Source organism: Mya arenaria, chromosome 16 (assembly GCF_026914265.1).
Source record: "Mya arenaria isolate MELC-2E11 chromosome 16, ASM2691426v1".
Lineage (NCBI taxonomy): Eukaryota > Metazoa > Mollusca > Bivalvia > Myida > Myidae > Mya > Mya arenaria.
The window spans coordinates 30,420,738-30,437,036 of NC_069137.1; the positions used below are offsets into that span (position 1 = coordinate 30,420,738).

Below are 16,299 nucleotides of genomic sequence, written 5' to 3' on the forward strand. Positions count from 1 at the left end.
CCCGTTCAGGTTGGCCCTCACATAGTTATTACATACCCGCTCAGGTTGGCCCTCACATAATTATTACATACCCATTCAGGTTGGCCCTCACATAGTTATTACGTACCCGTTCAGGTTGGCCCTCACATAGTTATTACGTACCCATTCAGGTTGGCCCTCACATAGTTATTACGTACCCGTTCAGGTTGGCCCTCACATAGATATTACGTACCCGTTCAGGTTGGCCCTCACATAGTTATTACATACCCGTTCAGGCTGGCCCTCACATAGTTATTACATACCCATTCAGGTTGGCCCTCACATAGTTATAACATACCCGTTCAGGTTGGCCCTCACATAGTTATTACGTACCCATTCATGTTAGCCCTAACATAGTTATTACCTACCCGTTCAGGTTGGCCCTGACATAGTTATTACATACCCGTTCAGGTTAGCCCTCACATAGTTATTACGTACCCATTCAGGTTAGCCCTCACATAGTTATTACGTACCCGTTCAGGTTGGCCCTCACATAGTTATTACATACCCGTTCAGGTTGGCCCTCACATAGTTATTACATACCCGTTCAGGTTAGCCCTCACATAGTTATTACATACCCGTTCAGGATGGCCCTCACATAGTTATTACATACCCGTTCAGGTTAGCCCTCACATAGTTATTACATACCCATTCATGTTAGCCGTCACATAGTTATTACATACCCGTTCAGGTTAGCCCTCACATAGTTATTACATACCCGTTCAGGTTGGCCATCACATAGTTATTACATACCCGTTCAGGTTAGCCCTCACATAGTTATTACATACCCGTTCAGGTTGGCCCTCACATAGTTACATACCCGTTCAGGCTGGCCCTCACATAGTTATTACATACCCGTTCAGGTTGGCCCTCACATAGTTATTACATACCCATTCATGTTAGCCCTCACATAGTTATTACATACCCGTTCAGGTTGGCCCTCACATAGTTATTACGTACCCATTCAGGTTGGCCCTCACATAGTTATTACATACCCGTTCAGGTTGGCCCTCACATAGTTATTACATACCCATTCAGGTTAGCCCTCACATAGTTATTACATACCCATTCATGTAAGCCCTCATATAGTTATTACATACCCGTTCAGGTTAGCCCTCACATAGTTATTACATACCCGTCCAGGTTAGCCCTCACATAGTTATTAGATACCCGTTCAGGTTGGCCCTCACATAGTTATTACATACCCGTTAAGGTTGGCCCTCACATAGTTACATACCCGTTCAGGTTGGCCCTCACATAGTTATTACATACCCGTTCAGGTTGGCCCTCACATAGTTATTACATACCCGTTCAGGTTGGCCCTCATATAGTTATTACATACCCGTTCAGGTTAGCCCTCACATAGTTATTACATACCCATTCAGGTTGGCCCTCACATAGTAATTACGTACCCGTTCAGGTTGGCCCTCACATAGTTATTACGTACCCGTTCAGGTTGGCCCTCACATAGTTATTACGTACCCGTTCAGGTTAGCCCTCACATAGTTATTACGTACCCATTCAGGTTAGCCCTCACATAGCTATTACGTACCCATTCAGGTTGGCCCTCACATAGTTATTACGTACCCATTCAGGTTGGCCCTCTGATAGTTATTACGTACCCATTCAGGTTGGCCCTCACATAGTTATTACATACTCATTCAGGTTGGCCCTCACATTGTTATTACATACCGATTCAGGTTGGCCCTCACATATATATTACATACCCGTTCAGGTTAGCCCTCACATAGTTATTACGTACCCGTTCAGGTTAGCCCTCACATAGTTATTACATACCCGTTCAGGTTAGCCCTCACATAGTTATTACGTACCCATTCAGGTTAGCCCTCACATAGTTATTACATACCCGTTCAGGTTGGCCCTCACATAGTTACATACCCGTTCAGGTTGGCCCTCACATAGTTATTACATACCCGTTCAGGTTGGCCCTCACATAGTTATTACATACCCGTTCAGGTTAGCTCTCACATAGTTATTACATACCCATTCATGTTAGCCCTCACATAGTTATTACATACCCATTCATGTTAGCCCTCACATAGTTATTACATACCCGTTCAGGTTGGCCCTCACATAGTTACATACCCGTTCAGGTTGGCCCTCACATAGTTATTACATACCCATTCAGGTTGGCCCTCACATAGTTATTACATACCCGTTCAGGTTGGCCCTCATATAGTTATTACATACCCGTTCAGGTTGGCCCTCATATAGTTATTACATACCCGTTCAGGTTAGCCCTCACATAGTTATTACATACCCTTTCAGGTTGGCCCTCACATAGTTATTACATACCCGTTCAGGTTGGCCCTCACATAGTTATTACATACCCGTTCAGGTTGGCCCTCACATAGTTATTACATACCCGTTCAGGTTGGCCCTCACATAGTTTTTACATACCCATTCAGGTTGGCCCTCACATAGTTATTACGTACCCATTCAGGTTGGCCCTCACATAGTTATTACGTACCCATTCAGGTTGGCCCTCACATAGTTATTACATACCCATACTAAATACCCGTTCAGGTTAGCCCTCACATAGTTATTACATACCCGTTCAGGTTGGCCCTGACATAGTTATTACGTACCCATTCAGGTTAGCCCTCACATAGTTATTACATACCCGTTCAGGTTGGCCCTCACATAGTTATTACATACCCGTTCAGGTTGGCCCTCACAAAGTTATTACATACCCGTTCAGGTTAGCCCTAACATAGTTATTACATACCCGTTCAGGTTAGCCCTAATATAGTTATTACATACCCGTTCAGGTTAGCCCTCATATAGTTATTACATACCCGTTCAGGTTAGCCCTCACATAGTTATTACATACCCGTTCAGGTTAGCCCTCACATAGTTATTACGTACCCGTTCAGGTTAGCCCTCACATAGTTATTACGTACCCGTTCAGGTTGGCCCTCACATAGTTATTACATACCCATTCAGGTTGGCCCTCACATAGTTATTACGTACCCGTTCAGGTTGGCCCTCACATAGATATTACGTACCCGTTAAGGTTGGCCCTCACATAGTTATTACGTACCCGTTCAGGTTGGCCCTCACATAGTTATTACATACCCGTTCAGGTTAGCCCTCACATATTTATTACATACCTGTTCAGGTTAGCCCTCACATAGTTATTACATATCCGTTCAGGTTAGCCCTCACATAGTTATTACATACCCATTCATGTAAGCCCTCACATAGTTATTACATACCCGTTCAGGTTAGCTCTCACATAGATATTACATACCCGTTCAGGTTGTCCCTCTCATAGATATTACGTACCCGTTCAGGTTGTCCCTAACATAGTTATTACGTACCCGTTCAGGTTGGCCCTCACATAGTTATTACGTACCCGTTCAGGTTGGCCCTCACATAGTTATTACGTACCCATTCAGGTTGGCCCTAACATAGTTATTACGTACCCGTTCAGGTTGGCCCTCACATAGATATTACGTACCCGTTCAGGTTGACCCTCACATAGTTATTACGTACCCGTTCAGGTTGGCCCTCACATAGTTATTACATACCCGTTCAGGTTAGCCCTCACATAGTTATTACATACCTGTTCAGGTTAGCCCTCACATAGTTATTACATATCCGTTCAGGTTAGCCCTCACATAGTTATTACATACCCATTCATGTAAGCCCTCATATAGTTATTACATACCCGTTCAGGTTAGCCCTCAAATAGATATTACATACCCGTTCAGGTTGTCCCTCACATAGATATTACGTACCCGTTCAGGTTGTCCCTAACATAGTTATTACGTACCCGTTCAGGTTGGCCCTCACATAGTTATTACGTACCCATTCAGGTTGGCCCTCACATAGTTATTACGTACCCGTTCAGGTTGGCCCTCACATAGTTATTACGTACTCGTTCAGGTTGGCCCTCACATAGTTATTACATACCCGTTCAGGTTAGCCCTCACATAGTTATTACATATCCGTTCAGGTTAGCCCTCACATAGTTATTACATATCCGTTCAGGTTAGCCCTCACATAGTTATTACATACCCATTCATGTAAGCCCTCATATAATTATTATATACCCGTTCAGGTTAGCCCTCACATAGATATTACATACCCGTTCAGGTTGTCCCTCACATAGATATTACGTACCCGTTCAGGTTGTCCCTAACATAGTTATTACGTACCCGTTCAGGTTGGCCCTCACATAGTTATTACGTACCCATTCAGGTTGGCCCTCACATAGTTATTACGTACCCGTTCAGGTTGGCCCTCACATAGTTATTACGTACCTGTTCAGGTTAGCCCTCACATAGTTATTACATACCCGTTCAGGTTAGCCCTCACATAGTTATTACATACCCGTTCAGGTTAGCCCTCACATAGTTATTACATACCCGTTCAGGTTTGCCCTCACATAGTTATTACATACCCATTCATGTTAGCCCTCACATAGTTATTACATACCCGTTCAGGTTGGCCCTTACATAGTTATTACATACCCATTCATGTTAGCCCTCACATAGTTATTACATACCCGTTCAGGTTGGCCCTCACATAGTTACATACCCGTTCAGGTTGGCCCTCACATAGTTATTACATACCCGTTCAGGTTGGCCCTCACATAGTTATTACATACCCGTTCAGGTTGGCCCTCACATAGTTATTACATACCCGTTCAGGTTGGCCCTCACATAGTTATTACATACCCGTTCAGGTTAGCCCTCACATAGTTATAACATACCCGTTCAGGTTGGCCCTCACATAGTTATTACATACCCGTTCAGGTTGGCCCTCACATAGTTATTACATACCCGTTCAGGTTAGCCCTCACATAGTTATTACATACCCGTTCAGGTTAGCACTAACATAGTTATTACGTACCCATTCAGGTTAGCCCTCACATAGTTATTACGTACCCGTTCAGGTTGGCCCTCACATAGTTATTACGTACCCGTTCAGGTTAGCCCTCACATAGTTATTACATACCCGTTCAGGTTAGCCCTCACATAGTTATTACATACCCATTCATGTAAGCCCTCATATAGTTATTACATACCCGTTCAGGTTAGCCCTCACATAGATATTACATACCCATTCAGGTTGTCCCTCACATAGATATTACGTACCCGTTCAGGTTGTCCCTAACATAGTTATTACGTACCCGTTCAGGTTGGCCCTCACATAGTTATTACGTACCCATTCAGGTTGGCCCTCACATAGTTATTACGTACCCGTTCAGGTTGGCCCTCACATAGATATTACGTACCCGTTCAGGTTGGCCCTCACATAGTTATTACGTACTCGTTCAGGTTGGCCCTCACATAGTTATTACATACCCGTTCAGGTTAGCCCTCACATAGTTATTACATATCCGTTCAGGTTAGCCCTCACATAGTTATTACATATCCGTTCAGGTTAGCCCTCACATAGTTATTACATACCCATTCATGTAAGCCCTCATATAGTTATTACATACCCGTTCAGGTTAGCCCTCACATAGATATTACATACCTGTTCAGGTTGTCCCTAACATAGTTATAACGTACCCGTTCAGGTTGGCCCTCACATAGTTATTACGTACCCGTTCAGGTTGGCCCTCACATAGTTATTACGTACCTGTTCAGGTTAGCCCTCACATAGTTATTACATACCCGTTCAGGTTAGCCCTCACATAGTTATTACATACCCGTTCAGGTTAGCCCTCACATAGTTATTACATACCCGTTCAGGTTAGCCCTCACATAGTTATTACATACCCATTAATGTTAGCCCTCACATAGTTATTACATACCCGTTCAGGTTAGCCCTCACATAGTTATTACATACCCGTTCAGGTTAGCTCTCACATAGTTATTACATACCCGTTCAGGTTTGCCCTCACATAGTTATTACATACCCATTCATGTTAGCCCTCACATAGTTATTACATACCCGTTCAGGTTGGCCCTTACATAGTTATTACATACCCATTCATGTTAGCCCTCACAAAGTTATTACATACCCGTTCAGGTTGGCCCTCACATAGTTACATACCCGTTCAGGTTGGCCCTCACATAGTTATTACATACCCGTTCAGGTTGGCCCTCACATAGTTATTACATACCCGTTCAGGTTGGCCCTCACATAGTTATTACATACCCGTTCAGGTTGGCCCTCACATAGTTATTACATACCCGTTCAGGTTGGCCCTCACATAGTTATTACATACCCGTTCAGGTTAGCCCTCACATAGTTATAACATACCCGTTCAGGTTGGCCCTTACATAGTTATTACATACCCGTTCAGGTTGGCCCTCACATAGTTATTACATACCCGTTCAGGTTAGCACTAACATAGTTATTACATACCCGTTCAGGTTAGCACTAACATAGTTATTACGTACCCATTCAGGTTAGCCCTCACATAGTTATTACGTACTCGTTCAGGTTGGCCCTCACATAGTTATTACGTACCCGTTCAGGTTAGCCCTCACATAGTTATTACATACCCGTTCAGGTTAGCCCTCACATAGTTATTACGTACCCGTTCAGGTTAGCCCTCACATAGTTATTACATACCCTTTCAGGTTAGCCCTCACATAGTTATTACGTACCCATTCAGGTTGGCCCTCACATAGTTATTACGTACCCATTCAGGTTGGCCCTCACATAGTTATTACGTACCCATTCAGGTTAGCCCTCACATAGTTATTACGTACCCATTCAGGTTGGCCCTCACATAGTTATTACGTACCCATTCAGGTTGGCCCTCACATAGTTATTACGTACCCATTCAGGTTGGCCCTCACATAGTTATTACGTACCCATTCAGGTTAGCCCTCACATAGTTATTACGTACCCATTCAGGTTAGCCCTAACATAGATATTACATACCCGTTTAGTTTGGCCCTCACATAGATATTACATACCTGTTCAGGTCGGCCCTCACATAGTTATTACATACCCGTTCTGGTTAGCCCTCACATAGTTATTACATACCCATTCATGTTGGCCCTCACATAGACATTACATACCCATTCATGCTGGCCCTCACATAGTTATTACATACCCATTTATGTTGGCCCTCACATAGTTATTACATACCCGTTCAGGTTAGCCCTCACATAGTTATTACATACCCGTTCATGTTAGCCCTCACATAGTTATTACATACCTATTCGTGTTAGCCCTCACATATTTATTACATTCCCATTCATACCTATCTCAAGTTTACTGAACAAATTAACAGACCTTATATGAACACCGTATCTCGTTGTTTTTGTTTTCAAACACTGGCTCTTGAAAAAACATTCAAAAAAGGAAATATGTATATTCTCGAATTCACCTATGTCTATCATTAAGCCCACTGTCTTGCTGAACGTACGTCAGTACCTTGCTAGTGTAAACGGTGGAAAAGTCTTTGCCAACGACCATCTGGCTGCTGCCCACCTGCACGTACTTCTGCAACTTGTCCGGGTGAGAGAGCACATTCGCCCGGCTGTTCAGAGCGGAGATCTGGAGGTTGGAGAGGGCCGGAGGGCGGGGAATCTTGGCCGGCCCGCCCCCTCCACCCCGCCCGTAGTCACCCACGGCCCGCTTCACATACGTGGTCTTCTCCAGCGGCGGCTCGACTGGCATAAAGAAGAATGTAATAAAGAAACATGTTGAGTTAAAGAAATAGGTGTAATGAGATACGTGAATAGTTGAGATAGTGAGAAGAAGCGATGCAATGGGAAAATGATTGAGATGTTGTATCCTACAGTCACTAGAAAAATGACTGGGATGCTATATCCTACGGTCACTAGAAAAAATGACTGGGATTATGTATCCTACAGTCACTAGAAAAATGACTGGGATGCTATATCCTAAGGTCACTAGAAAAATGACTGGGATGCTATATCCTAAGGTCACTAGAAAAATGACTGGGATGCTATATCCTACGGTCACTAGAAAAATGACTGGGATGCTGTATCCTACGGTCACTAGAAAAATGACTGAGATGCTGTATCCTACGGTCACTAGAAAAATGACTGGGATGCTGTATCCTACGGTCACTAGAAAAATGACTGGGATGCTATATCCTACAGTCACTAGAAAAATGACTGGGATGCTATATCCTACAGTCACTAGAAAAATGACTGGGATGCTGTATCCTACAGTCACTAGAAAAATGACTGGGATGCTGAATCCTAGTCACTAGAAAAATGACTGGGATGCTATATCCTACGGTCACTAGAAAAATGACTGGGATGCTATATCCTACGGTCACTAGAAAAATGACTGGGATGCTATATCCTACGGTCACTAAAAAATGACTGGGATGCTATATCCTACGGTCACTAAAAAATGACTGGGATGCTGTATCCTACGGTCACTAGAAAAATGACTGGGATGCTGTATCCTACGGTCACTAGAAAAATGACTGGGATGCTATATTTTACGGTCACTAGAAAAATGACTGGGATGCTATATCCTACAGTCACTAGAAAAATGACTGGGATGCTGTATCCTACAGTCACTAGAAAAATGACTGGGATGCTGTATCCTACAGTCACTAGAGAAATGACTGGGATGCTGTATCCTACAGTCACTAGAAAAATGACTGGGATGCTATATCCTACAGTCACTAGAAAAATGACTGGGGTGCTGTATCCTACAGTCACTAGAAAAATGACTGGGATGCTGTATCCTACAGTCACTAGAGAAATGACTGGGATGCTGTATCCTACAGTCACTAGAAAAATGACTGGGATGCTATATCCAACAGTCACTAGAAAAATGACTGGGATGCTGTATCCTACAGTCACTAGAAAAATGACTGGGATGCTATATCCTACAGTCACTAGAGAAATGACTGGGATGCTGTATCCTACAGTCACTAGAGAAATGACTGGGATACTATATCCTACGGTCACTAAAGATGACTGGGATGCTATATCCTACGGTCACTAAAATGACTGGGATGCTGTATCCTACGGTCACTAGAAAAATGACTGGGATGCTGTATCCTACGGTCACTAGAAAAATGACTGGGATGCTATATTTTACGGTCACTAGAAAAATGACTGGGATGCTATATCCTACAGTCACTAGAAAAATGACTGGGATGCTGTATCCTACAGTCACTAGAAAAATGACTGGGATGCTATATCCTACAGTCACTAGAGAAATGACTGGGATGCTGTATCCTACAGTCACTAGAAAAATGACTGGGATGCTATATCCAACAGTCACTAGAAAAATGACTGGGATGCTATATCCAACAGTCACTAGAAAAATGACTGGGATGCTGTATCCTACAGTCACTAGGAAAATGACTGGGATGCTGTATCCTACAGTCACTAGGAAAATGACTGGGATGCTTTATCTAACAGTCACTAGGAAAATGACTGGGATGCTGTATCCTACAGTCACTAGGAAAATGACTGGGATGCTTTATCTAAAGTCGCTAGGAAAATGATTGGGATGCTATATCCGACAGTCACTGGAGAAATAATTTGAATGCTATAGTATACAGTCACTGGATAAATTATTGGGATGCTATATCCGACAGTCACTGGGGAAATAATAGGGATGGTTTAATAAACAGTCTCATTGGAAATGATTGGGATGCTATATTATACAGTTATTTGGGAAATAATTGGGGTGCTATATTATACAGTTTTTAGGGGAAATAATTGAGATGCTATATTATACAGTTATTTGGGAAATAATTGGGGTGCAATCTTATACAATTTTTTAGGGAAATAATTCAGATGTTATAATATACAGTCACATGGGAAATAATTGAAATGCTATATCTGACAGTCACAGGGGAAATAATTGGGATGTTTTAGTATACAGTCACTGTAGAAAGTTTGGGATGCTACATTATACAGTAACTAGGAAAATGATTGGGATGCTATATCCTACAGTCACTGGGAAAATAATTAGGATACTATAAAATACAGTCACTGGAAAAAATAATTGGGATGCAATATTCGACAGTCATTGGGGAAATAATTGGGATGCTATATTATACAGTCATTGGGTAAACTATTGGGATGCTATATCCGACAGTCACTGGGGAAATAAATGGGATGCTATATCCGACAGTCACTAGGGAAATAATTGGGATGCTATATCTGACAGTCACAGGGGAAATAATTGGGATGCTATATTATACAGTGATCGGGGAAATAATTGGGATGCTATATTATACAGTGATCGGGGAAATGATTGGGATTCTTTATAATACAGTCACTTGGGAAATGATTGGAATGCTATATTATACAGTCATTGGGGAACTGATTGGGATGCTATATTATACAGTCACTGGAGAAATAATTGGGATGCTATATTAAACAGTCACATTGGAAATGATTGGAATGCTATATAATACAGTTATTAGGGAAATAATTGGTGTGCTATATTATTCTGTTTTTTGTTGTGTTTTTTTTTTTGGGGGGGGGGGGAAATAATTGAGATGCTATATTAAACAGTCACTCGGGAAATGATTGGGATGCTATATCATACGGTTACTGGGGTAATGATTGGGATTCTATATTATACAGTCACTGGAGACTGGGTGGAGATGCTATATTATACTGTCATTGGGGAAATGATTGGGATGCTATATTATACAGTCATTGAACAAGTGATTGGGGTGCAATATTATACAGTCACTGGGGAAATTATTGAGATGCTATATTATACAGTCATTGGGGAAATGATTGGGATGCTATATCATACTGTCACTGGGGAAATTATTTAGATGCTTTACTATACAATACTGGGGAAATAGTTGGGATGCTTTATTATACAGTCACTGGGGAAATGATTGGGATGCTATATTATACAGACATTTTGAAGGGTTCTTTGAGAACGACTTTCAGAACTTTCTTTTTGATTTGTTACCGAATCATATGTTATGCAGGAGGAGATGATCGTGACTCATCGTGGTCCTTTCTGAGAATTTTTAAAGCACCTGCTTGTAAAAGCATTCTTACAACAGGAGAATAACTGGGAATGCATGAGCGGATTAGCAAGGATTAAAAAAGTGAAAATGTTGGGACTGTAACAAAGCACTAAATAGCTAATAATATAAAATGACGGTAAAGTTGGAAGGAAGTTGGTAGTTGGTAGTTGGGGATTCGAATATTCAACTACTTACCAGTTACCAGTTGGGGATTCGAATATTCAACTACCTGCTAGTTGCCAGTTGGGTATTCGAAAAATCAGAGTTAGATGTTGAAGTTGATATTAAGCATCTCGACTATTTCAAGTCGCCAGTCCCATTAATTTCCCAGTGACTGTATAATACAACATCCCAGTCATTTCCCATTTGGCGATTAATTTTCCCATATGTGACCTTTAAAACCATAAATATAGACATAATCTGAATTCCCAACTACTGACTGGTTTGCAGTTGAACATTCGCGAATAATCGACTGGAAATGGTCGAATATCCGACTGGCGAATATACCAATAAAAGTGAATTAAAACAGTGTTTGTCGAATCCCCATATGGCAACTAGCAGGTAGTTGAATATTCGAATCCCCAACTTGCAACTGGTAAGTAGTTGAATATTCGAATCCCCAACTACCAACTACCAACTACCTTCCAACTTTACCGTCATGAATATAAACGGGCAATGTGTAGTACGTTATTGGGTATAATGGAGGAAGAGTCGAATAGTTTGGAATTTAACAGTTTCATGCAATGTCATTGTGGACTTGTCTTGAATGTGATAGTTAACATGCTAATTATGTAATTGTGGTATTGCTTGGAATGTCATAGTTAACATACTGGTAATGTTATTGTGATATTGTTTGGAATGTCATAGTTAACATACTGGTAATGTTATTGTGATATTGTTTGGAATTTCATAGTTAACATACTGGTAATGTTATTGTGATATTGTTTGGACTGTCATAGTTAACATACTGGTAATGTTATTGTGGTATTGTTTGAAATGTCATAGTTAACATACTGGTAATGTATTGTGGTATTGCTTGGAATGTCATAGTTAACATACTGCTAATGTTATTGTGGTATTGCTTGGACTGTCATAGTTAACATACTGGTAATGTTATTGTGGTATTGCTTGGACTGTCATAGTTAACATACTGGTAATGTTATTGTGGTATTGCTTGGACTGTCATAGTTTACATACTGGTAATGTTATTGTGGTATTGCTTGGAATGTCATAGTTAATATACTGGTAATGTTATTGTGGTATTGCTTGGAATGTCATAGTTAACATACTGGTAATGTTATTGTGGTATTGCTTGGACTGTCATAGTTAACATACTGGTAATGTTATTGTGGTATTGCTTGGAATGTCATAGTTACCATACTGGTAATGTTATTGTGGTATTGCTTGGAATGTCATAGTTAACATACTGGTAATGTTATTGTAATATTGTTTGGAATGTCATAGTTAACATACTGGTAATGCTATTGTGATATTGTTTGGACTGTTTTCGTTTACATGCTTGTAATGAAATCGTGGAATCGCTTGGAATATTATCGTTATTATTCTGGTAATGCTATTGTGGAATCGCTTGGAATATTATCGTTATTATTCTGGTAATGCTATTGTGGAATCGCTTGGAATATTATCGTTATTATTCTGGTAATGCTTTCGTGGAATCGCTTGGAATATTAGCGTTATTATTCTGGTAATGCTATTGTGGAATCGCTTGGAATATTATCGTTATTATTCTGGTAATGCTATTGTGGAATCGCTTGGAATATTATCGTTATTATTCTGGTAATGCTATTGTGGAATCGCTTGGAATATTATCGTTATTATTCTGGTAATGCTATTGTGGAATCGCTTGGAATATTATCGTTATTATTCTGGTAATGCTATTGTGGAATCGCTTGGAATATTATCGTTATTATCCTGGTAATGCTATCGTGGAATCGCTTGGAATGTTATCGTTATTATTCTGGTAATGCTATCGTGGAATCGCTTGGAATGTTATCGTTATTATTCTGGTAATGCTATCGTGGAATCGCTTGGAATATTATCGTTATTTTTCTGGTAATGCTATTGTGGAATCGCTTGGAATATTATCGTTATTATTCTGGTAATGCTATCGTGGAATCGCTTGGAATATTATCGTTATTATTCTGGTAATGCTATTGTGGAATCGCTTGGAATATTATCGTTATTATTCTGGTAATGCTATTGTGGAATCGCTTGGAATATTATCGTTATTATTCTGGTAATGCTATTGTGGAATTTATTGGAATTTTATCGTTAACGTGCTAGAAATGTTATTGTGGAATTGCTTGCAATTGACCAGTTAACATACTGGGTATGTAATTGTGGAATTGTTTTGAATGTAAAAGTAAAACAGGCTGGTAAAGTAAATGCGGAAATCCTGGGAACTTAAGGTAATCTATTCATCATTTATACAAGCTTCTCTTTGGTATAGGTTTATATTTTTTAAGAATCAAATTAATAAAAATGTCATATAACGATAGTATGTTTGTTTTATAACCTTTCTTTCATATATCATATCTTTAAAATCGCGTCATTATGGTGTAATTCAAATATTTAATCCATGCAATAATAATAACAAGAAACGCTGCAATGCAACGAAATTAGGGTTTCTATGATTCAGAAAGACTTCAGCCTTCATTCAGTTTCAACCGATTTTCATGAGGTAAAAGTGACCTTTACCCCAGGATCCAATGGAATGTGGCCTTAATTATTCCTTAATACGAAGTAAAGTCAAGATATGTCAACCCTAACTAATGTTATTTAGGTTCAACCCTTTTGCTATTTTTAGTAACAGCGACCTTGACCTTGACACCGGAGGCCCTAAATGCAACCTCATGAAAGTTCTAAATTATAAGTTCAGTCAACCCTAACTTTAGTTGTTTCGTACTATTTTTACAGTGACACTGACATTGACCTTAGGTAAAGTGACCATGACCGTAGGAAACCAAAACGCAATCCCATTCCAGGACTCCATAAACTTTTTTTCTATATCCAAAGTTTGGTCAATATATGTCGACCCTGACTAAAGTTATTTAGTTTCATAGGTAAGTTTGACGCAGCTGTGAATGTAATGTGGGAATAATTGAACATTCTGTGAACGTAATGTGGAAATAAGTGAACATACTGTGAATGTAATAAGGAAATAAGTGATCATACTGTAAATGTAAATTGGGAAAAATTGAACATACTGTGAATGTAATGTGGGAATAATTGAACATACTGTGAAAGTAATGTGGGAATAATTGAACATACTGTGAATGTAATGTGGGAAAAATTGAACATACTGTGAAAGTAATGTGGGAATAATTGAACATACTGTGAATGTAATGTGGGAATAATTTAACATCCTGTGATTGTAAAGTGGGAATAAGTGAACATACTGTGAATGTAATGTGGATATAAGTGAACATACTGTGAATGTAATTGGGAAATAAGTGAACATACTGTGAATGTAATGTGGATATAAGTGAACATACTGTGAATGTAATGTGAATATAAGTGAACATACTGTGAATGTAATTGGGGAATAAGTGAACATTCTGTGTATGTAATGTGGTATAAGTGCCATATTGTGAATGTAATGTGGTATTAGTTAACATACAATGAGTGTAATGTGGGAATAAGTGAACATACTGTGATTGTAATGTGGATATAAGTGAACATACTGTGAATGTTATTGGGGAATAAGTGAACATACTGTGAATGTAATGTGGATATAAGTGAACATACTGTGAATGCAATGTGAATATAAGTGAACATACTGTGAATGTAATTGGGGAATAAGTAAACATTCTGTGTATGTAATGTGGTATAAGTGCCATATTGTGAATGTAATGTGGTATTAGTTAACATACAATGAGTGTAATGTGGGAATAAGTGAACATACTGTGAATGTAATGTGAATATAAGTGAACATACTGTGAATGTAATTGGGGAATAAGTGAACATTCTGTGTATGTAATGTGGTATAAGTGCCATACTGTGAATGTAATGTGGTATTAGTTAACATACAATGAGTGTAATGTGGGAATAAGTGAACATACTGTGAAATTAACGGGATGAGTTAATATACGGTGTTTGAAATTTAAATAAGTGAACATACTCGGATTGAAATTTAGGAATACCAGGGAACGCTATTGTGAACATTCTGGGAATGTCATTGGGAACAGCTTGAACCAAGTATGACATGCGTTGAATGCAATTTGGGAATAGCTTGGAATGTTAAACTTATTCAAAGAACTCAGTTCATGATAACATTACAGCATAAGTATACTAGACATTGAAATAAAATATGTGGATAAGTTGGGAACTAAATAAAGAATATAGTTGAAAGTAATTGGGGAATAACTTTATAATGAAAATGAGAAATACCTAGGAAAGTACTAGTGATTATGTTAGCTTATTACAGGGGGAATAGTGTTACCTGTACATCAGGGGGGAATGGTGTTACCTGTAGATCAGGGGGAATGGTGTTACCTGTACATCAGGGGGGAATGGTGTTACCTGTACATCAGGGGGGAATGGTGTTACCTGTACATCAGGGGGGAATGGTGTTACCTGTAGATCAGGGGGGAATGGTGTTACCTGTACATCAGGGGGGAATGGTGTTACCTGTAGATCAGGGGGAATGGTGTTACCTGTACATCAGGGGGGAATGGTGTTACCTGTAGATCAGGGGGAATGGTGTTACCTGTAGATCAGGGGGAATGGTGTTACCTGTAGATCAGGGGGAATGGTGTTACCTGTAGATCAGGGGGAATGGTGTTACCTGTAGAACAGGGGGAATGGTGTTGCCTGCAGATCATGGGGAATGGTGTTAGGTGTTACCTGTAGATATTTGTCAAAAGAAAGGAAATCCTATTTAAACTAGTTATGTTTTATGTGACGTGCAAAGATATTCTTAAAGAAATGAAAACTAGAAATGTGTTCAAAGGACATGGTTGCCCCTACATGCCGCGTTTGTAACAAAGGCAGGGGCCATTGTTCCGTGCTTTAAAATTATGAGTTCAACAACTTAATTACATCAAATGCTTTCCTGAAAGATCGCATGAGTAAATGACTAGTCTTTCGAAGCAATGAGCGACAAAGGTTCAACAATAACCAAAATAACATTTTTTGTTGTTAAAGGGTAAAAACTGTGATTGTACTATGTGCAGCATCGCCGCATAAACGTGTGTTTTTTTACGTCTCTAGAGGTCTAGTTCAAAGCTTGGTTAAGTGAACACAAACACTAAGTCTGAAAACCTTATGAAACGTTATGAAACTATATCAACCACTGTTGTACTAGTAAGTGTTTTAATTGTTTG

General features: G+C 39.8%; 1 protein-coding gene across 1 annotated transcript in view; it reads right to left on the reverse strand.

The window, feature by feature from the left end:
• The window catches only part of LOC128221552 (uncharacterized), a 76,055-nt gene that overhangs the window by 5,419 nt on the left and 54,337 nt on the right, over window positions 1–16,299 (reverse strand). Inside the window, exon 7 of the mRNA XM_052930158.1 lies at window positions 7,390–7,628. Coding sequence (XP_052786118.1) covers window positions 7,390–7,628 — 239 coding nt within the window. The remainder of the gene's footprint in view (window positions 1–7,389; window positions 7,629–16,299) is intronic.